At 43.1% G+C, this 24,402-nt stretch overlaps 1 protein-coding gene across 3 annotated transcripts; it reads right to left on the bottom strand.

Annotated features, from left to right (window-relative positions):
• stard13a (StAR-related lipid transfer (START) domain containing 13a) lies at positions 1 to 24,402 on the bottom strand. 3 transcript variants are annotated; one of them, XM_041051473.1, is made up of 14 exons: positions 23,927 to 24,402; positions 11,877 to 11,948; positions 10,743 to 10,824; positions 8,916 to 8,979; positions 6,708 to 8,026; positions 6,271 to 6,441; positions 5,809 to 5,968; positions 5,423 to 5,621; positions 4,709 to 4,922; positions 4,461 to 4,575; positions 3,572 to 3,823; positions 2,867 to 3,084; positions 2,166 to 2,342; positions 1 to 2,079 (listed from the first exon to the last, which is right to left on the bottom strand). In XM_041051473.1, the coding sequence occupies exons 1-14, from the start codon at positions 24,048 to 24,050 to the stop codon at positions 1,962 to 1,964; spliced, it is 3,285 nt and encodes a 1,094-aa protein (XP_040907407.1). In that variant the 5' UTR covers positions 24,051 to 24,402; the 3' UTR covers positions 1 to 1,961. The 3 variants fall into 3 exon arrangements, with proteins under 3 accessions (XP_040907407.1, XP_040907406.1, XP_040907408.1); XM_041051472.1 differs by lacking the exon at positions 23,927 to 24,402 and adding an exon at positions 19,340 to 20,131; XM_041051474.1 differs by lacking the exon at positions 23,927 to 24,402 and adding an exon at positions 13,388 to 14,205.

Below are 24,402 nucleotides of genomic sequence, written 5' to 3'. Positions count from 1 at the left end.
TTTTTAATTCTCTTGTTTAAGAAACAATGGTTCTATTTTCTGTCACTGTCAGAAATAACCAAGCACAGATCAGCTACTCAGCTCGATTTGGAGCCTCTCCACACACAGCCGAGGGCTCATGTCAAAGTCACTCACTCGCTCTTTTGTCTGTCTTTTTGTCTTCCTCATACATACATATTTACACACACACACACGCACACACATACACACCACACTGTTCTCCAGCAAACATCATCCACACAGGATTTTGGTGGCACTGTAGAGATACTGTATCATAGCAACGCTGCCTACAGGCAAAACGCAAAAAGCCAAGGCAGTGCCATGGCAGAGCAAGCTTTAGTCTGCTATTGCTTTAGTAGGATGCTGTGGAAAGTTCACATTTCAGCATATCAGTATGTTAGGAAGACCCTGAAAAGCTATGAAGTTTGATCTGCTGGCACAGAAAGCGTCATATATTTATGTGTTTAGAATACAGGTTGTACGTATATCTAAAATGCAGATACACAGGTACATCCATGCACACACCCACCCACACATGCAAAATTTCAAACATGCTTCCCAGAAGCAGTGAAATGGTCTCATGTCTTAGACATTGTATAACATGACAGCAAAAAAAAAAAAAAAAAAAAGCAACAATAATACCACATACAGAGATATAATGACAATAATAACTTTAAAATAACATTTCATTTAGATAAAATTAACACTGAAAATAGTGACAGAGAACTTAATCAACAGTGATATCCAACACAATGTATCCATAACAGGGTTAAAGCACATGTATGGACCCAATGTCTGTTTCATCTTCCTGTGATCCAGATCCCTCGTGTACTTGTTTTTCCTGAAACTAGTGCACTTTTCACAATGTAGTGCTGTCGTGTACCCATATTGTACTGGTCTTGGTCATTCCCATGGACAGCTCAAGTTTTTGGATCTTTACAGTATCTGTAGAGGGCTCCATGATAACTAAGTGCATTTTATAAATGTGGATATATATGTGTGAGTTAACAGCTTTGTAGATGTAGAAGGGGTAAAAAAGCCGATGTAGGTCATGAAGGTCCAGTTTGGGTTAGTTTATTAATAGATTAATCGGTTAATAATTGTGGATAATATGTAATTGTCAAATATTGTCAATGTTGTTTGTGTGACTGTTAATTCAATATGAGAGGAGAAATTATTATGAACACTTTCATTCAAATCTATATTGTCATGTATATTCCAGACAGGCCATATGGCACTTAAAAGAAATGGAGTTGAGATAGATTTATAGGTATTCTACTTGTATGAGTAACTTTCACGCCAACTTTGATCACACATACTACAAAATCAGTTATAGCTGTATGTAAGCTTCAGTTAGGTAATCTATCACAGTAAGAATTAATGTGATATCAAATTAAAGTGTTGCAGATTAAATATTAACCCTTACACTATGGCAACCATCTCATGATCAAGCCTGCCGATGCTGGCTGTTTTCACTGGGTCATGTTTTTTTTTTTTTTTAAGATTTATGTATTTATAGAGGAGGATTTTGAAAAATGGCCCACAGCAATGAAACAATGAAAATACACAGTGTCCACACAGCCTTGTCCTTCCATGAATGCACATGGTAAAGAGCCAATTATGTGAAACATCAGTGGCTAGTCAAAGAAAATCAAATTAACGGTTTCATATTTCGAAAACAGCTTTTGTGCTATGGTACAAAACATGGCTTGGAACATAAGTAGAGATATGTTGTTTAAAGATGTCTATGCAGAATTACTGGAATACATGACAAAAAAAATACTCTTCTCTGTGTGAATGACTGTAACTCAGTACAGTATGGTACAGTAAAGCTCAGTGTAGCTCAGCAGCATGAAAAGACACCAAAGTCCACTGCCTGGATGATTCCCATTCTGGGCCACTGGTACTCAGACCCAGTTACTCTGGCAGTGTGACCCAAGATAAAGCTTGATTTCTGGGGTTCAGATCTTGGCCTCAGTGCTCGTCTGATCTAGAGGGTGAAAAGAGGAGCGGATCCTCTGGGCTTCATTAACACACAGGTGACCAAAAGCCTTGTTGTACCATTCTGGAGATCTTCCCCTGTAACAAGAATAGCACATAATGCACATTAATGATTGCTGTGTTGATTAAAACCTTCACAACGACCACTTGAAGTCCGCCCACACCTGAGGTCCACTCTGGAGATATGTGTGAGCCTGGTCCTCCCCGTCCCACAGGGCTCAAGGAGATACTGTGACTCCAACACAACCCCCCTCACCGCTCCCATGCGTGGGCTGTCATCATGTTCGACAGACACACACACCAACGCACATGAGCCTTTGCACAGGTCTGTGCGCCATGATCTGAGGGGGTGGAGAAACAAAAAAAAAAAAGAGAAGAACTCTGAGTTTAGTCACACATTTAATGTAGAAATGTGATATATTGTTTGGTAACCTTTTTATTAGGACTGCAACTAATAATTATTTTCTTGATTAATCAATAATTTTTTGGTCTATAATTTACTATTGTTACATCAAGAAAAAAAAAGCAGCAAATTCTCATATTTGAGATCCTGGAAGATGCTCGGTGTGTGTGTGTTTTATTCCTTAAATAGTTGTAAATTCATTTCCTTTCAGTCAACTCATAGTTAAAAGAATAATAGTTGCAGCTGCTTTTCTTATACAGTATGATGTTGTAGAATTGTTCCCATATTTTAGGGAATATTTGAGCAGGTTGTTTTGAACAGTCTTTAAATGCAAGTAATTATAGCTGCTCATTCTTTTCATGTATCAGTTGGTACTGACATTGTGATTGCTCACCTGAAATACTATCAACTGCTTAATAATGAATAATTCTCCAGTTAATGACTAAATTCTCTCATCCTGACCTTAGTACCACATAGTCACAGCTGGGCTGAGGTGCCATGTTGCAGCAGGAGTACTGGTACACATCTGTCTGCTTATCCAGCGTCTCCAGAACCTTCTCCTGCTGTAGTTCAGTCTGCCACAGAGGGCGCTCTTTCAGCAGCCGCTGCAGCACCTCATTGGGAGTTGCGGAGACCTCCACACACACTCGCCACTGCCTGAGAGGATTACCATCCCCTACCTTACAAACAAACACATAGTGAGTGATTTATCGTCATGGTGTCTACAAAAGTGTACTGATATACTGTACTTTGTCTCATCAAGTATAATTTGAATGTGTATGTGGGCGGACAAAAATGTGTATGAAAATGTTCCTTTAATTTCATTTCTTTTGGTTCACTAAACCTCTATAGAGTTAAACAGTGCAGTTTCCACTTGAGATATATTTCCTGTGGAGAACTGACAATGTCCATAAATGCAAAGTACAGAGTTAAACAAGTAGTGTAATAATTTTGTTCCAGTGTGATACATTTATATAGATGCTGATATTTCATGTTTTCCCTCCTGGGAAGGAAAGACAGAAGTATCTTTCTGGAACAGAAAGAAAGACAGAAGTGTCTTTCTTTCCTGCCCCTCTCAAAATCCCATGATTTTCCAGTAGTTCAGATTTCAGATTCAGAGAACTTTATTTGTCCCCGGGGGGCAATATAATTTCAGTGGCCACATACCTTTTTAAATGCCAGTTCTGTATGGTCAGTAGTTGAACGAGACACCCAGCCTTTGCTCTTATCTTTGGCTTCTTTAAGCAAGTTCTGGACCAGGCTTTCTAGGTGTGCATGATAGGATCCTTCCTCATCCTCCTCTTCCTCGTCCTCATCCACTTCCTCCTCATGAGCCTTGCACAGCTCGTCCAGCGGGGGCACCATCAGCTCAGCCTCCATGTAAGAGTTACGAGACTGGGTCACCATCTCCTCTGGGATCTGGGGAACAGCCGGAGGACGTGCATCATATCACATCACATCAGCTCAGGCCTAAATACTCGGGTCTAAGTAATCGGTTCTGAAGCAGAAAATACACTTTGACAAATAAAACAAAGTGCAGTTTGACTGGGTCGTTCATTTCCCATTTTGCATACTACAAAAACCTTTAAACTCCAACACTAGTCATGTTTTGGAAGTATCCTCAGCAACTGTACAGTACAGTATCCTCTGTGGGTTAAGAAGACAGAGCCATTCTTGCTTGTATGAAAACTCCTCAAACCACATTAAAGTCAAAAACACATGGTAATCAAGCCTGTTTTTCTTATTCTCTAAAGAGGTTTTCACTGACAACAGCAGTACACGCTGATAGTCTCAAGGTAATGATGATATACAGTTTTAGAAATGAGCTCAAACACAATTATACAGTGTCATTCGACAATAACAACTCAGCAGGGGAAACTGTTACTTCATGTTCATGTTGTAAGTTATTTTTGTCATTTAATTTCACATATAAAGACATGGTCCTGCATTATCTCTTAGTCAAAGCAAAGAACTGTATAACTTCTGTCTGTCATTTATCATGTTTTTGCCATCATGGAAACAAACAAACAAACTGCTGTAAGTCGTAAATCCTTACCTGAAACAGATGCTGGCACTCAGTGATCATATGTGCCAGGCCCTGAGTGGCGGCCAGGTTCTCACTCAGGTCTTTCTGATCGGGGCGACCTGTGGTGTACTTCCTCTGGATTGACCTAGAGGAACAGAAATTATACAGAATTTGAGCAGCAGTTTAAAGAAATCCCAATTCTTCATCTGTGAAACCCCACAAAACAGACTGAGTCATTCTATGTAAGCATTGGTGCCTTCATCAGTTCAAATGTGCACCTTGGTGACAGCGTCTCGTTCTTCAGTATGCTGAGGTGGAAGAGCGAAGGTCCCAGACAAACAGCCAGGTTCATCGGTGTCATCTGGTTCTCCTCCACCAGGGAAGTGACATCACGCAGGAAGTAGAGCAACGTCTGCAGAACTTCCCTGTTTTCATCTGGCATCAACAAAATGGCCGCTCTGACAGCCTGCAACCTCTGCTCCTTTGGGACATCTAAAGACAAAAGGAAATGATCAAAGAACAGTTCTCAGGTCACAGTTCCCAACAACCAATATATATTTAAAAATCATTATTTTATCATTTTGCTATTATCTGATAGTGGACAGTCTAGAGAGAGACAAGAAACAAAGGTGGGGCGGGGGTACGGCATGCAACACAGGTCATGCAACCATTTGGCCACCCAATACTGCTTTAAAGGAAAATAAAAGAATCAAAAATCAAGCAATTGCTGTAAATCAACCATTAAAACGTATTAAAACTTATTACCTTTTACTAAAACTTATGACTGTTGTTTACTGTCTGTACATGCAATGTACGCTGCTTGAAATTCCAACTTGTGAGCTTAACATCAGTCCACATACAAATTATCTCCTTGGCCAAAGTACCTAGGGAGAAGCTGAGGCTGAGGCAGATGACTTGAGCTGTGACAGTTTCGCTGTTTCATGCACACCGTGACAACATGTCACAGGATTCATAGCTCCGGGGCGACTTACACTGGTAAATATGCAAGAAGGTTTCCCCCAGCTTGCTTGTTAGGAGAGGCTCAGGCAAGTCTCTGAAGAACTGTTTAACCATGTCGGCCACATCGTAAGCTGACTGGTCCTCGTAGCTCACAGAGTCAGGGGACAGCTCACACTGCTGCCTCAAAGCCTGAATACGAGACTTCACGCCGGATTTGCGGAACAATCCCACCTGAGGGAAAAATGACCAAGATGGAGGAAAGGCCGGTGGGGAGAGATGGCAAAAATAAATAAATAAATAAAATAAGAGACAAGTCTATGTCACCTGTCCCACATCTGAAATGTAAATAACCAATGTAAGGACTATGAGGAGAAAATGCACAGACTCTAATCCTGTCTTGTAAAACCTGTTTACTAACCTGGTCCAGACAGTGTGTCCTGAGGTGGCTGAGGGCCTGCTGTAAACACAGAGGGAGCGGAAAACCACAACGCTGGACATGGACGATGAGGGGAACGCCAAACACACTCTTCTCTTTGTAGTCTGGCACCTTGATGCGCTTCATAAACTTGGGCACAGACCTGGGAGCGACAGACAGAAAACAATTAGGGAAGTGCGTGGGAGAAAGAGTGGTCTGTGCTTTCATTATCTCACACATCATGTAGATGCTGGTCAACAGAACGTCCCTCTTGGGGATAATAAAAATGAACAGGACTGGACGTCAACACAAGGATAACATGCAAGTTCATAGTAGATAAAGCAGATGTTGTGTTTTCTTTTTTGTTTTGTTTTTTTAATGTGTGAAGGTGTTAATTGGACAAGGACAATCAATGTCAGGCACTGAAGAACTTTTATGTGGGTGTATGGCAGTGTGTTTACCCACCATGTCCATCCATGCTTATTAGACATTGAGTATTTCTCCATGATGGCGGTGAGGCGGAGCAAAGAGAACTTCTGCAGCAGGCTGAGCTGACCTGCTGATTGGCTACTGATCTGCAGTGAGGATGCTGGCTGGTTGAGATGATCAGAGGTTCTGAAACTGGGCCATCGTAGACTGAGACGAGGTGAAAATTAATTAATAAAGAACAGGAGACACAGAGTGATTCAGATAATGTAAAGGCCCTACAAGGTCAATTTAAGTCTTACTGTCTGAAAGCTTGGTTCTTGCCTTGTTATACTTTGCTGCAGTGATGTTTCAGTGATTACTTTGGTGAGTACAGTTTTTTTGTGACCAATAAAAATGAGAGCCAAGACTTTGAAAACAAGGACTAAGTTATAATAAACCTAAATTATCTTTAAAATGCATCAACAGCTGCTCACCGTGGTCTTGTCAGCGAGGCCCCAACTCCAGAGTCCCGCCTCTCCCGACTAGTCCCTGTTGAATCAGTGTCATTCAAGGAGACTCCATCTCTCTCACCTTCACTGGGGGTGGTCCTGCCTTCCCCTTCCTCCTCCCCCTCCCCTGTCTCACCCTCGGGCAGCACACTGCGGCTCCAGTGGTCCACAATTTGTTGCAAACCACTGACATGCTGGATGATGTCATCCAGGTGAGGGAACAGGTTGTCCTCTTTCTCCAAGTCCAGCAGGTCTCCAGTGCTGGCATACAGGTGGGAGCCCGGCACGTTGTCATAAACACTCACCCTGCTGCCCCGTGGAGCACCAGGACAGGGTGGTTTGGAAAGAGGTTTACCAGACCAGGCCTCACCCAGGCCATTGTTGGGTGGAGAAGTTTGGGCCTGTGGCTGAGAGCCATTGTTCCTGTCACCAGGGGAAGGCGCCAGGCTTTCTATGGATAGAGCTTTTGGAAAGGTGCCTGGTTTATGGTCTTTGGGGATGTGAATGAGGAGGTTTTCATATGAGTGAAACTGGTTTCTGCCAAACTGGCTCTGTCCCTCAGTCCTCTTACCCTGAGAAGGCAGCTCCATATCCTCCAGATACATGCTGCTTCTCTTGCTGGCAGTGCGGGGTTTTGTACACACAGGCTCCTTCACACTGGGCGCCACTGTCTCACTGCTGGGGCTCACACTCACCATAGATTCGTCTTTACAATCATTGGTAAGGGTGACAGCAGAAGTGTCGCCATCAGTTTGGTGGTTGTGTTTAGGGCTGTGTTCTAACTGGCTGATGGGAGTACACTGGAGCATCTGCAGTGCTTGAGGCTCCTCTCCCTGTAACACTGGCCCACTGATGACCAGTGGTGGCCTGCGACTTGAGCTTTTCCGCCTCGTCGATGGCCCCCAAGTGCGCATTATTTCCATTCGACGTAAAAACTCTTTCGCTTTGCTCCGCCCTCCTTGCCCATGGCGGCTGCTCTTGATTGGCAGGGAGTTGTAGTGTGGAAGGTCCCTGGGTGGTTGGTAGGAAGCGGAAAGGGAAGCCATAGATATGGAGTCAGGCATGGCGGAGGCGGAGTCCTCACTGTGCAGCGAGGAGATTTCTGTGATCTCCTGCTCGCTCAGGTCTGTCAGCACGCTCTCACTGCTCACTGTGCTGCGCAGACCCCCCCCCTGACCTGTCGGGCTGCTTTCATTGGTGCTGTCCAACAGGAAGTCTTGCAGACGAGACCAACGTCGGCTACTCCACTCGAACGTCCACCGTTTGCTGATAGCCAACGGGTCATCTTCATCAGAGTCATCACCCTGTGAAAGGATAAAGGAGGTATTAGGTACAGAGACTGTGATGTTTTCTATCTAAAATGGCTTTTCTCTCACTTCTAGCCCATTTAAGATTTACATTTACATTGGACAGATCTGACTTTCTATCCTTAACACTACTTGTGAAGTAAAATCAAAACAAATTTTATTCTTCAAAGTCTCACAGCCAGAGGTCTGAACCAAGAATATGAAATACAACCATTAAAGTCCATTAAATGTAGAGTTTGTAATTTTAGATACACAGTATTTTAGGTATAGCTTTGTTTAGCTATCGCTTTGTATTTTTGATAGAGTTTTCATTGTGTACGTGTTGAAAAGTTAATTGTTTTGAAATATTCCCAGGCGGGTTGGATGGTTAACCACACCTGTCATCATTCCTACTGGTAATTATCTATATGGGCGTGAAGACCAATTTTAAACATTTTGACCTGACAAAGATAAGACTGGGACTGAAACATTTTCCATTTATATAACATTTGAGGTTTGGGGTCAGTGTGTAGCCGTCACTCAGTGCCACTTCAGTGATCGAGTTATAATAATAGAATAACCGAATTCTCATCTGCCATAAATCAACTGCAAATGCACCAGAGTTACATGAGAAAACAGTCTACACGGTATCAAATGGCGAACCCCCTTCGAGGAACCCACATTTCTCACCACATTTGCAGACGTACATTAGCAAGACGAAGTACTAATCAGCTAAACACACAGAACTCTAACCGTGTATAATAAGCAATGAACAAAAATGCTCCACAAAGATTTAACTGAAAATGTGACTGTTCACGACAGCTGGCTAAGTACTAGTGTATTTTCTTGTCAATTATCGGCAAAACAAAACAAAGGTAAAATTACTGTACAAAAATCATTGACTTACTTTCTTCTTGGGGTGACTGACATCCAGTTTCATGGAGGCACACTTGTTCAGAGTATTTAGACGTCTGCAACACACACACACACACACACACACACACACACACACACACACACACACACACACACACACACACACACACACACACACACACACACACACACACACACACACACACACACACACACAGTCAATCAAATATGATAGAGCTGGTAGCTTGTCTGTTGCTCAGTGTTTGTTTCCTTCTGCACAGCACTGCTCACTTTCATTGCCTTATCTTACTTTTCACTGCCACCTTCTTCCTTTCCTTCTGTGTCTGATCATTCACTCTCAGACATGTCTCTTTATTTCCATCTTTGATCTTCTTTTCTGACTCTGTCTATCCCTTTCTCCCACGCCAACTTTCTCCTCCCATCCTTTCCTTTTCTCCCCTTATATTCCTCCCTCCCCTTCTCTGGCATCACACTACTGGGACTTATCCTCACCCTCAAGGAGTACATCTCCACTGAAACACAGCTGGCTCCTCCCCCTCCCCCACTTCCCTCCCTCCTCCCTTCATCTGTCACCCATTCCCACCCCCTTTCACTTCCATACTCCAGAGTGCTGGGGGCAACCTCCTTACCAAAAAGTCTCTGTGCAGTCTACGCCCATCCTTCCCACCCACTGTCTCCCCCTTTCTGCAACTCAAGGGATGTGAACAGCAGCTGGACAAGAGGGTGGTGTCTGCGTGCTGGTTCCTTTCAAGATGGGATCATTACAAACATGTTTTGGGGCTCGTGACCTCTGTTATTTGAAAGATTTCAGCCTCTAATAGCACAGTAAGAAATCCTCATTTGCACACTGTTTACTCTCCCTGTCGTCTCATGCAGACATGGGATTGCTTGTTGCTACATATAAACTAGAAAAATACCAATAGGAAGCAGCAAGCTGTCATATCAACTGACTTTCTTGCTGAAAGTAAACATTCCAGTTGGAAAATACACAGAGGGAGCCATTGTTGTCTCCAAACCCTGTATTTCTACTGCAGGATGGTACAAACAATTCTCGACGGCACATATATTCATACAGATTTAGAATTTTATGTTCCATACAGTAAATATTATGGCAAGCATAAGTATTTAATATGGAATTTTAACAGTGGAAAAAAAGTGATGTAAATTTAAAGAGCAACGCACCAACAAAGGAGATTTTATTATGAGTGTGTTTAACAGCTCCTGAGACAGATCTCAGGGTGTCTGATGTGTGTTCTCTTGCAATATAGCTGTCAGAAATCATAACTGCTATAATTACCACACCCTCCTCTATCATAGACATTGGAGAGGTGGTGGTGAACAGCAAAGAGAGGAAAAGATAAGGGTGGGGAGGGGCGTATGCTGGTGCAAGCAGGGACAACTTCAATGAGAAGAGAAAAGGAGATGTGAAACAGAAAGATCATAGAGGTGTGCAGAGATACTTAAAACACACACTCAAAGCCATCTGGTAGAATACACTGGCATCCCCTCACTCCTTCCCTGTTACCCTCAACCCCCCTGTTTTGCCCCCTGAGGGTCTCTTCTCTTTGAGTAGGAGATCAGAGCATGGCGGTGGGGTGGGGGAAGTGACCAGATCAAAGGCTGGGTGTCTGAGCGGCAGACAGGGATGGGGAGTTCGTTAAGGGTCGGGGTCAGACATCTAATGATTAGCGGTTAACACCAGGCCGCAGGGACAAGCCAGAGTACAGAAACAGGGTGGACCAGAAAAGGATTCTGTGATTTTTATTGGTGTTAAATGTCCACTGAAATGGACAAAGGCAGAGAATGAATAAGCTTGTGTTTGTGCAAGGGTCCCTACCGACACAGAGGCTCCACCAGATCCCGGTCCAGGAAGTCATGGTCCCTTTTCACTGAGGAAATATCAATTGGAAACTGGGAATCTGTGAGACAGAGTCAGGGCGAAAGAAGAAAAAGAGAGATTAATTTTTGTTTGTTAATGACTGACAGGAGACCAGAGGTAGCAGTTTTCTGTCTTAATAAAGTCTGTGAAGTACAGCACAACTGCTGCTGCTACAATTAACACCTGTCATCTCCAAGTTTACAGGGCACACATGCACACACTCCCATTTTCAGACCCCAGAATAACTTGGATTCCACACAATGCCAATGCCAAAATGACTCAAGCCTTTTATTTTGGTGATTCTCTGTGTGTGGTGGCAGACTGCAGGCATCATGTGCACCAGGGAGCCGCCACAGAGTCCCAGAGGCCGGCATCCATAACCCCACATTACTGGAGCTCACAGCATTTCTCAGAGAAGTGCAATGTGTGTGTATGTCTGTGCATGTGTGTGTTTGGATATGTGTGTCCTGCTAAAGAAGGACTGCTGCATTTTAAGAGCTACTTCTTAGATTACTGAGGCCATTTCCTGTTTGTGCCTCAACTGTATGAGGCCAGATGATCATCACATGAATGAATGCCTGTAGGTTTTTCCAGAAAGGTGGAAAGAGGGAAAGATGGAAGAAAGGAAGGAAGAAAGAAGACGGTGAAAAGCAAGAAAGACAGGAAGAAAGAAATTCTAAGTAAATGCAGGCTTTGACAGGAAAACGACTGAGAGAGAAGTGGTGGGCAAGTTGAGGACAGGGTAGAGGGAGGAAGGTGGAAGAAAGAAGAGAGAATGAGAAGCTGAGAGAGTCCCAGCAGTGATAACAAGGCCTTTCCCATGACCCCTCCCTCTGGACAGGAACTGAGGCCTGGAAATAGAATGCAGCGGCCTAGAAGATGGGGATACGAGAATGGAGGGATGGCAGAAAGAGAGAGATAGAAACAGAGATGATGGAAAAAATAAGGCGGAGAGAGAGAGAGCCGGAGCGAGCGAAAACCAGAGGCAGGAATGAACAAAAGGAACGATTTGAAGAGGCAAGTCTTTGTGTGAAACAAGGCAGCTGGGTAAATGCTGGACTTTGGCCACTCGTGTGTATGTGTGTGTGTTACCTTCATACAGCTGAGCGTACTGTGGAAATCCTGCCGCTCTAAGCCAATCACAAGCCTCCTTAGCCTCAATCTCTGTAAAGCAAAAATAAAGCAGTAGAGGCACGTTGATTAGGCACAGATTTTTTGGGGCATTTATGGCTCTACCCTGTAAAACAAAAAATGAAAACCGTTAAGAGTCAGGGACCTAATATCACATCATTTTTAATTATTTCCTCTCTAGAATATATGTGAAACACAGATAAATTAAGAGTCAGAGACAGAGATGAACAACAGAACATTGTATTTGTGTGTTATCCCTATCCCAGCATTTTTAGCATACGGGGGAGGAACATCTCTGAGAATTAAATATTCCACTGGGAATTTACTGGAATGATGAGATTGGAAAAGCTGGAAGTGAGCCAGAAAGGGATGCACATTATCTTGAGAAGACAAAGGAAACAGTTTACACAGTCTTACTTTAAATATCCTGTACTTTCAAACAATATCCACGCAGATGGACCAGTAGTCCGGTTTCAGCAGTTAGTGCATAAATTTAACAGGCCTTACACATGGCACCACACCCCATTAGGTGCTGCCGCCAGCATCACGAGATGTTTTACAGGCATTTGCTTTACTACTTTTTTCCGCTAGCATATGTATTGCTCAGACTGCTAAACTGGCAGCTCTCAAATGTGTGTGTGTGTGTGTGTGTGTGTATACATGTTTTCTTTATGAGCAGACACTGATTAAACCACTCTGCAGAGCTGTGTGCTGACAAAGACACATGAAGAAGACATATAAAGACATATCTTAGAGCCAGCAATCATGAACTTAAAAAAGTGTTTGGAGATTTAAAAAATAGAGCAGTGTAAATATGTAATATATACACAAAGACATCCAGTCTCACATATACACATATATGTAAGAAAAAAAAAACTGGTAAAAAAAAATTGGTGCTTGTACAAGGATACCTTCTAAAAACTCAAAGCGAGATCAAATTACATAAATTATAAATAATAAAAGGTGAAACATCATTATCAGGTCAACTCTCACACAAAGTTCTTAAATATAATGCAATAATACCACTCCCGTAAAAAAAAAAACACAAACAATAAATTTATTCCTGCATCATTCCACAGTCACTGCTCTTATCTCATACCTCTTTCAAAACCCCACTCATTCACTCTCACTTGTCTCATTCATTGGTTTAGAGGTGCTGGCAGTGAATATGAGAGGCACCGCAGAAACACAGGGGACAAAGTTCAGCATGGCAATAAAAAGCCTCCGTCTTCACCATCAGAGATGAGAACGGTCACAGGAAATGATCCTGTCACCGCAATCCAGCAATTACATCCCTCTCCCAACATTCTCAGCATAACTCCTCTGTCTAAATCACATATGAAGCAACACGAGGGTAGATCATGGATTTTTTTTTTTTTTGTAACACTCTGAAAATAGACCGGAGAGACAGAGAAATTCCAGTGAGCCCATGAGTCCGTAGGCTAAGGAAAAACAGAGAACTGAAAACTTACTTGAAGCCCTCATGGTGCGGATGATGACATGCTGCTATTTCTTTCTCCTTTGCTCAGACTGAAGTTTCCTCTCCTTCCCATCGCACATCCATTCGCTACTATCCAGCTTTCCGTCAAGCTGCAACTTTCTCTGCTTTCTTCCTCACTGACTTTCCAATCCTTGTGTTTACAACTCTGCCTCCCTCTTCAAGCCTGCCCCATGCAGGTTTTCTCTTCCCTCTAATTTTCTCCTCAACCTCCTCTCTCGCACTTTCTGCTTTGTTAGGATCCACATACAATATCTCTCTATTTTTATAGCTCTCTCTGTTTTACGCTGCACTAGGCCCCTTTCTTCTCCTCACTCTTGTTTTAGTTTGCCTTTTCCATTTTGTTCATTCTTGTGTTCTTTTCTTTCTACATCTTGGAGGTCATTTCTCTTTATTTCCTTTCCTTTCCTTTGTCTTCATGCTTAATTAAATCACTCTTCTCCTGTCTTTAAACAAAAATACTCCCTCAAAAGAAAAATACTCCCTCACACATTTTCCTTAATCCATTCATCCCCTTTGCCTCTTTTACTGGCACCTCCTCATCCTTTCTTCCACTTGGATCCACCAGAAGTCCACATCTTCTTTGTCATTACCAGAGCTGCTGTTGCTCCATCTCATCCATGGAGGAAATGGCTCATTTCAGCTGGCGTTTGCATCAGCCAGTCCCCGAGGTCGCTAACTTCACATGTCAGCTGAGCCTACAGGCAGGCTAGCAAGGAGACTCTGACCTAGTCCTCTTTCTATGTACAACACTGCAGAGCAGCTCAATGTGTGGGAGAATGCAGCGTATGTAACCACACACATACATTACATACCACAACGCAGACATTTACCACAGTCCAGATGTTGCCCCCAGTGAGTCAGAGAATGCAAAAAGGATGAGACAGGCAGACAGCTGGGGTGGGGAGGGGAGCTGAGATGGACAGATCCTGTGAGAAAACCGCAGGGAGGAAGACATATACACCAGCCACTTGTTTACAAAATGTGAGATCTGCAAGATTATCAACTTTTTAAATAAACCAGTAAACTCCTTATTATTCCAGATTATGCCACAGATCTCAGTTTTTGTCCTTCAGAAATACATGAGACACATAGTTGTGGGAGTCGATGCTTCACTATAGTGAACACAGATCCTGAAAACTGTCAACAAATCCACAGTTTACTCCACTTGTGTGGTAGGAGAAACAAGGTCATTAATTATAGAATCACCATCACAGTATTTTCATATGAGCTTGTTTGCAGTTTTTCAAAAACCATTGTCCACTAATCTAAACTGTTTCTGCTGAATAATTAAGACAAATACATAATCTCCTCCAGCAAAACCAGAGCTTAAGTTTGGGATCTTCTGTAGGGGGTAAAATACATTCAGGGTAATGCTGCTGTGAATCTTCACAGCTGCTCAGTTCTGGTTATTTCTGTATACTCAGCGAACTGCAGACTGTTGGTTTTGCAGCACCTGTGCCACAGTCTGAAAATACTAAATCATATCAAGTATCATATACTTGTAAATGCATACAAATTGCATTTACACTGACTTTTCTAGTGTTGCATTCAAAAGTAATCACTACTTACAAAGTCATAACCCTTAAAAAAAAGAGGCACAAAGTGGAGTACTTCATTACAGTGTTTGTGCATATGTAATTGCAGATGCCTCTTTGTGTTTGTGCACAAAGGTGCCAAGCGGCAAAGCTCCTGTCAATGTGGGAACAAAGCACTGCTATTCATCTGTGCAGAATTTAATCAAGAGATTAATTAGTACACAAACATGTTATTAGGGGTCCACAAAACACACAAATGCGCACAGTCAGACAGAGCTAATCCAAGCTGCCTACCGTGCTTTTGCCTCAGTCTATTCCATGTCGCTGCATTCCTGCTGTGTAGAATATATGACAGCGGGCAGCAGGCCACCAGAACAAAGCAGGGGAGGTAGACAGATGGTGTGTGTGTGTGTGTGTGTATGTGTGTGTGTGTGTGTGTGTGTGTGTGTGTGTGTGTGTGTGTGTGTGTGTGTGTGTGTGTGTGTGTGTGTGTGTGTGTGTGTGTCTGCATGAGTGTTGGAGTGTGATTACGGACGTCTGTGTATGACAGAAAGGGGCTGAAAGGTAATTCCTTACGTAACAGGGTGCCAGCTATGTTACATAATACACATAATACAAGCACCCCGATGCCCAAACAGCCCTTTTTTTCCTGAAAGGGTTCATTCGCCTGTCTTTCCTCCGGCTTTCATTTTCTCCCTTTTATCTAAAAGCAGTCACCTTGACTTTCTGACAGCTTTTTCTCAGTGTTATGTCTGTCTAGTACTGGGTCTCAAGGACCCTGAAGTGCTGTGCATGACATCAGTTCCTGCTCTGAATTTCCCATGTGTCCAGAGCTAAGAACAGCAACAGGAAGTCCCTGGACTGAACATGTCAGTGGGACTTCAGATGGGACAATTGTACTGAGGTACACTAATGGATAATGAGCAGTTACAGAGATTAGAGCCAGAGAGTATGTACCTAATTTTACCTATATAATATTTATATATATAACACTACACATAATACACAGCACAGATAAGAGACAGAGAAGACATAACTTTTTGTTTGTAAAGACAGTATAGGCATGAAATCAGGGGTCATAGTCCTTCCTTAAGACTACATACACACACACATACACAGGATGCCTGGAAAGCAGCCATATTCCCACATAAGCTAAAGTACTTAGTCCTTCATGTTTAAAGGTCACAAAGAAAAAAAAAGTGAAGAAGGCAGAGGAGGAGAGATGGGAGAGAGGGAGGAAGGAAGGGAGGGACGTTAAAGAGGAATATGACTGTCCTGTCCTGCATGGTTCATCTGTGATGATGTTGAGTCCTTAGGAATGTACTGTTAAACAGAACCAACACTGGCATGAAATCAGAACATGTTCATGCATAAGGTCTCTTGTACATCACTAACTGAGGACTGCACTGCCCGGGACATGATATGACAGGTCCTGGCAGGGCTGCTGTACGTTAGCAGCAAAATAGGATGAGAAAACACTGGATGTGATCAAATTGTGTGTTTGATTATGCCACTTTTTCTCCAGCAGAGGGTGTTAAAGCCATGTGTGACGGCATTGCATTTACATTTCTGGCAAATTAAAATCTGGCCTCAGGCTATGGTTACAGAAAGGGCTCAACTGTTTGTACGTGCCACATCTTATTTCTTTTGCCATTAAGTGACTTGAGCATTTATTTCAAGTCGGCCGAATGGAAAACGTTTAGTGCTTAGCTTGAAGCAGCAGTCAGCACAGCCTTGTGGTTTGGCAGAGTACCAGCAGTAGTGGTGAGTATGGCAGTGAGTGATAGAGAAGTTTCACTGTGACAAATACATTCGGTGAGAGTCACAAAAAAACAGCTCCCATTAAAAGAAAAATAAGGAAATATCTTTAGGATAAACAAGTCTCTTGTTTGTTTTTCAACAAGAGGTTTTGGAGAATGTATGGCAAGAAGCACTGAAGCTTTGTATACTTACAGGTGAGCAGGTTCCAGGGTCTTGGCACTGTGCATGTTGGCTCCCTGGCATGGCTTAGTGGGGCATTGGTAATGAAATTTGTATCGTGTGCTCTTCCTGCGACGTAAAGTCAAAATGCCTGCTATGGTAATGGCTTATTTGTTTTAATTATATGAAACTGAGAGCAGTTCCTCAATGTCCTTTCTGCTTTGCATTGTGGGACAACAGTGACCATCAAGAGCACACTTGAGAATTAGTTTTTCTAGCGAATGTGCTGAGCTTATATAGTTTTTCCTACTTTTCCTGTGTGAACAGACTATGCACTGAAAACCTGCTTAGATTTAGTATTTATTATGGATTTGGGACACAGCAACTATAGATTAATTTCCACCAAAAGTTCCAGGAACTTTATTTTTTCCAACAGCGTAACGTCCAGGAACTTTCCAATGGGTAAAAGTTCCTCCAGCACACTGTGATTTGTGTTTCCACAGTAGGGCCAAAGCCACGGGTAGATTTGCATTAGCGTTTGTACATGCAACAGTACAGCATGATGATGGCATATAAAGAGAAAATGGACAACAAAGCACATATTGTGTTGTCAGTCCCTTGGTCATAAACTACAAATAACACAAAGTGTTTGTAGTTGTGAGTTTTTAAAAATGACAATTCTTAAGTTGGAGAGTGTATGGTGAACTTTGTAGTGGTTTGTTGCCTATATACACATCCAGCAGGAACAGACTAACATAAGCATTAATTTTTTGACTTGTCTCTGGCCAGCTGTTGAATCTAAGTCCAATGCTCACAATCCTTTTAGCTCTCTTTTTGGTCTCCATCAACTCTTGAGGGAACTATTTGACTTTTCAGTTGACTAATGCTTCACTTTGTTCACTAGCTGGTTGTTGAATGTATCATTTTGTTGGGCAGGAAGCACACAGTGAATTGCTATGGTCCTTTGTTCCATTGTGATTAAAAATATATGAACAATAGCTACTTTAATTTGACACCCATCTGTACATAGACCATGTGCATATATAAATCTAAATGGTGAGAGGGGTACTACATGTACTACAAGATATCAATCAAAAACTACTGTTTTTAAGAAGAATCAGATGCAGGTTAGGTCACTGAGCTCTTTTTTAGTCTATCTGACAGTCTACCAGCTGCTGAGAAGTATGCAGCTGGGGAGTATGTGCGCGTGTGTGTGTGTGTGTGTGTGTGAGTGACTACGTGAGAGAGTATGATTGCAGAAGAAGAGGAGAAAAAATGTGTAGGTGTGTAGAAAAGAGTCAAGGAGTGAAAGTTAAATAAGTCACACCATCACTCAGACCCAGCACAGGCATAAACTTGCTCCTCCATCTACATTCCTCATCTGCTATAACTGTCATATCTCTCATGCTCAAATTTATAAGCAGGGGGGGGGGGGAAAACACTACTTGACTTGACATGTTGACGTGCTGCTTCATCAGTCCAGAGTCATCACCTAAAAGACACACACTACCTGGTGTGTTTTATGTGTACTAACATCGCACCTGAAAAACCTCAGCGTACAGAGGAGTAACAGCTGCCAGTGGAGCAGCTCAGGGCGTCTGCTGTGACAACTTCACGAACACCGGGATGTTCTGTTTACTCCCCGGGAAGCGTGAGTCATGTGACAGGAAGTTGAGGAAGTAACCATGGAATACAAAACCGGACAAGTTTGGTAGGGGAGACATAGACAAAAACAATAACACTACAGTCCTTCAGGGTTTGTTATGACTTCTTTCAGATTTATGAAAAACATCTTTGGAGGGGAAATGCTCCTTATGTCTGAGTAAAACCAGAGAGAAGGAAGAGTACCTGCAAAGTTTGTAAGCTATTTCCATTAAAATGTACTTAAAAAGCGTGTTGAAACAGATGATAGATGAGTTACTTTTTAAAGTCATGTCTGTTCATTCCTGGTGTTGTGAAAACATCTGTGGAATGGGTAAAAGACTGAAAAAAATCCGCAATGAGGACAACAGAATCTCACATCAAAAGGCTCCAATCAGAATCTTCCTTCTTTCCTATGCTTTAAGCCTGACACACCTTTTTTTTCCTTATCAACGTTTACACTGTTCTAGGCTGCACCCATATCTCTTCTCTATCTCCGAATGGACAAGGAGATAAGGAGAATCTTCAGTTCATCCACCGAAGAAAAGAAAACTAAAGGGAAATTCATAAGAAGTAAATATTAAGGTTAAAAATGTGATAGCAGTGTCAGACCTAATCATGTTCCATCTCCCTCTTGTAAAAACAGAAAAACAAATTACATCAGTTGATTATATAATTTCCTCCTTTTTTTTCTTGAGAGAACATCCCACTAATCAATCAAGTCATATTAGGGTCACAGAGATTGTAAAATCTAATCACAGTGATATTCCAACAATAACTGACGGACACATCATAACTTTGCCATAACTCTCTCTCTCTCTTTCTACCTTGTGCCAGCCTCCGTAGCAGCTGCTGCCGGGCTATGATGCGTGAGAGGCGCAGGGCAGAGCGCCGTTGAGGGGTATCGCCCAGCCTCAGGTAGTAGTCCTGTCCGTCTGGTGTCATGGCCTCCAGACAAGTTCCCTCATTGGTGCTGTCACTGTCACTCTCGTAGTCATTACCGTCGTCCTTGGCACTTTGATCCATACTGTCCACAGTGTCATCAACTTCCATACTCCTGCTGTCTGTAACATCAGCACTGTCCGAGCTATCCTCAGTACCCACAGTGTCAGCACTCTGTGCATCGTCCCCCGCGCTGTCCACGCTGTCAGCGATGGCTGCAGTTGTAGGGTGTTTAATTCTTTCAGTAACCACAGTACCAGTAATATCTTCATCTTTGGCAGTTCCTATTGCGTTTGCATTGTCCACACTGTCCAGATTGTTATTTACCGTCTCTCCACTCTCTGCAGCATTTGCTAGGTCTGCACCTCCACAGTGTGCTGAGGCAGTCACACTGTCCATATTTACTGCTGAGCCTGCACCATCCATAACGGTCATACTGCTGTCCACAACCTCCATAAGATGACAAGATCTAATCCTTACTAACCTACAAACCTTCCTCCCTCTCACCCTGATGAGTTGTTGTGTGAGCACTCCTTGTGAATTCCTGCCTCTAACATGCCCTCGCTGGAAGCCGAATCAGCTCCCCACCCGCCTGCCTCCTCCCTTCAGCTCAACACAGTCAAACAAACACACAAGCTTCATCACACCACCTGACTCAGATGACAGAACTTGTTCTCCTTCCGCGCGCACACACACGCTGACTTCTCAGCTGAGATGGGAGGATGACTCACAAACTCTTGCTTCCACAAAGTCTTTCCTTTGGTCATATGACCTGCAGCCAATGGTGTGAGATCTCAGGAAATACTGCACTGCTTCCTGAAGCAGTGCCAAAGACACAGTTTGGTACATGCCTTAAGCAAATGTGCGTGTGTGTGTATGTGTGTGTGTGTGAGAAGGGCATGTCTGGGATGGGAGACGTGATCAGAGAGGGGATAGGCCTAAAGAAAAACACTATCCCAACGGGCACATCCCAGTGTGAAAAGGGAAAGGGCAGAACAATGGAGAGTGTGTGGGTGTGTGAGACTGCGCTGAGGAATGTATGTAGGACCAAAGCTATTGTTACTAATGCTGAGCAGGATTGTAATGCCACTGAGAAATGTTCTCTAACTCCACACCATCAAGTTCATACCGCATGATGTTTAACACAACCAGTCCAGCACATACACCACTCGCATCCCATGCTTGGGCCTCAGATAGCAATAGATCCAACAAAAATATGTTGTACAGCGGCTGTAACAAGCAATGCTAATGTCTGAAATGTGCGACTGAATGTTGCCATACAGTAAGCGAGTTAGCGGATAAATGTATGGAATGCAGTGAGAGGAGGAGGCAAGTCGTACTTTGACCTAGTTTGGCAGAATAGTGATTTGCCAGGACCAGAAGGATATAAGGGGTCATTTTAATTCATTTTAGGGAGGGAATAGGCAGGGGGTAAGAGCGGGATGGGGGTGCACGTGAAAAGTAGGTCAGAGCAAAGTCAATTTCAGGTCAGCTGTCACACACGAACACCTGATCTCACGGTAGAGCAGCATTACAGAGAAGCTTTTTAGTCTGCAGGTCATTCGCTGTCAGAAAGGTGTGAATGAACAGTCTGAAATCCCAGAAATGCGCATCAACCACAGATCCCAGGTTATGCTCAGTCAAAAAAAGTCAGTGAAGTTGTGAAATATTAAATCTGTACTTTGATTTGATTTGATTAGACTGCCCTCTTGAGGCAAAAGAAAATCACCCTCGATAAACCGACCGAAGAAAATAAGATAAAAACACTATGCAGAGCACTGAGCAAACATTACCACTGGTGCAGAGCACAGCAGGCTGACACAGTAAAGTGATAGTGAGTGAAATAGATGTGTGTAAGTGGATTGGCACAAGCCAGGGCTGTAGTAAGAGCAGTCGGTAATATAATAACCACAACTCTGTCTCGGTTACAGCTGGCCAAGACAGGGCAGAAACTAAACAGCCAAACTAAAGTGTAGACTGAAAAAGCAGCTACAGTTATGAGACTAAAAGCCTTTGCAATACAGCAGATTTAGTTTAGTGATACCACTCACACAAACATAACACTGATGTAACCAATCTGAGCTCCACAGTCAGCTTATTTCCAATGTCTAATCTTTAGCCTCAGACTTAAAGTCAAGGCGACCCCATGCTGGAGCATCTTAGGCTGTGCGAGTTTAAAAAAAAAAAAAAAAAGAAGCTTTGAAATTAATCATAAAACTGACATGTTAAAGTATGTCCTCTCCTCTTAAATAGGACTAATTTGGAGAATATGAGAAGATTGACCTTTTTGAATTGTTGCACTGACCATAATTCAACTATGTAAACACTGGGTTTTACTCGCCGCTCGAGTATTTTCAGTACAGTAGTTAAAGACAGTTGCAGGCAGGTGTGGTGGCAAACTGACAGCTATGTAAAGAGAAAAATGATTTGCTGGAGAGAGATGATTCAAGGTAAAGGTTTAGATCTGTGTAAATTCCTTTACCTGCATCTCTGTTTTCAAACAAACCCACACACAGAGACACACACACACCAACACTCACACCCAAAGCAACTAAGACCCACAAATCCCACACGCAAAGGGAGATCCAACCCCCACCACTAATCTAAAAATCTATGGGATTACAACTAAATCCAGGTGCTATTATGAACTCTCATTTTTCACACACGAACAAAAAACATACAGATGAGTGAATGGAAGCTTGAATGCAATCGAATAAATTTCACCACTGAGTCAGTTTCAGCACTTGTCTTTAGGAATCTGGTCTGTCCATTTGCTCATTAACATATCAAATCAATTATGATTTAAAGCTGCAAATGTGACTGTTGTATCTGTGACTTCACTTCTGTTGTTCATATATCTTTTATTTTATGCTTATTTTTATGATGTTGCACAAAACAAATTAGCTTTGTGGGGAAACTCCAGCTCACTTCTAGGTTTTTTTTCCTCTGTTGTTGAAAAGGTCATCATTTAAACAACAAAAACAGAAATGTCAAATGAATAAAAATATATATTAAACTGCTTCAAAAATAAAAAAATATTTGACTCACTCTAAACTTGGACCTCCTGATAGGATTTTTCCCTTGACTAATTCACAGAGTGGAATATTTACTGCTGGATACCAGCATAACGTTAAGGCCAGATGTGCACATTTTAAGGATCCCCTCATCTCCAAATCTGATCCAGACAGATGTGAACTGTGCCTTGCGAGCTTGATGGGTTAAGCAGTGTGGGGGGGGGGGGGGGGGGGGGGGGGGGGGGTGGTGGGGGAGGGGCTGTGGGTTTAAGGGGGTTTGGGGATCTGGCTTGAGGACGGGATAAAGGGGTGAGAAATAAGGGGAAAGAGGATTACTGGGGCAGCAGGTGTTCTCAGATGCTCCATTTGACCGATATTCCTCTCTCATTCACTGTGTGAAAAGCACCACTGAAGCAATATTCATCATAGTTAGTAATTATCCATCACCCAGCACTTAAAATGATCTATAACAATGTCTAAGTAGCATTTCGCGGGTCACACATGTGATTTATCACTGCTATGCACTTGAAAACGTCGAACAGTCACAGTGGCTTTGGCCGATATCGTGGCCCGCGGTGGTTTGTGGCGTTTTGAATGTGGGAATGTTCGTCCCTTAATTTGCATTAAGGCGGGTATTTCGGTAATTATATTAAACCGAGGAGACAGCTGCAGCTCTCTGCATCTCTCCCTCTCTCTCTCTCTCTATCCCTCCTCGCCTTCCCTCACTTTCCTCCCTCTCCTCCCTCTCTGACGCACAGCTGAGAGACAGACATCTAACTCTGCGCATCCAGGCCACAGTAAATATAGAGCAAACTGACTGACCCTCCAAACTTGGTGCATTGGCGCGTACAGAAGAATATTTGACTCCCTGCAGATATATATGGAACCCAAAAATTATTAAATCCCCTTCGTCCTCTGGACAATTCAATAAGCGAATGAAGCCATTCTCCGGACTAGAACAACAAATGCTGAACGGCTGGCATCTGAAACCCTGCCTGGACTCTTGTCCATTGTACATGCCTGTGCTGTTTTGAGCACTAAATTTGACAATGACCTTCCCAAAATATCAGGGAGCGCGCTGCGCATGCCGCTATGCAGCCCAGACCAAGATAAACTTTTGTCTTCGATGTCCTTCTAATATTAATCAGCAGAGTTGTCTAAAAGCTATGTATTTCTTTGTCGTGGTAAATAAAAAATGGGGGAAATTATGATCTCCAACAGTGACAAGAGAGAGACAAACAGCCTACTCGTGTGGTCAGTAATCAATTTTCAGACCAAGGTGTATTTGTGTTTAATTTTTACGACCCTCTGCGGCGCCTTATGATAACAGATCACGTCTCATGCTGCTGTTAACAGTGTGTAGACTACTGGATCTGTCTGACAGACTCATGTCAATCAAAATGAGAATAAACTGTATTCCCGACATTGATATAAGTTTCGCTTCCACTGGTCTCTAACCTGCCAGCCGTCTCTCCCGGACATTCCTCCACAGTAGATCCCAAGCCTTGGACGTGGAGTCCCTGAGCTGCTCGCTGATCGACCGCCGCAGCTGTAGCTTGGCAGACTTTCGCTGGGTTGTCATTGCGGTGCAACCGGGCGCATATTCCCTAAAAACCAGCGCTCCGTCAACCCCCGTTATTCATCTGTGTCTTTATTCCAACGCGGGCAGCACCGGCTGGGACAGTGCGCCCCGGCTGCTGCGTCCGGCTGCCGCAATGGTCGTCACCGCTTCACCTGGTAGGCTGCGAGTTCCTTCGGCGCTGCGTCACCTTCCTGCACCAGCGGAGGCGGATGAGGTCCTACTGGCAGGATTTGGACCCGCTAAAGATATAGCGGTTTAATCGATGCAGCATTTCTGCCCTCCTCGTCCCCCCCGGTGCCCGACTCATCTGTTTATAGGGCCAAGGTGCAGAAATGTTTCAACACAACTTCTG

This window comes from Toxotes jaculatrix, chromosome 12 (assembly GCF_017976425.1).
Source record: "Toxotes jaculatrix isolate fToxJac2 chromosome 12, fToxJac2.pri, whole genome shotgun sequence".
NCBI lineage: Eukaryota > Metazoa > Chordata > Actinopteri > Toxotidae > Toxotes > Toxotes jaculatrix.
Note: the sequence above shows the minus strand (reverse complement) of the source record. Positions and strands in the feature narration are given on the sequence as shown.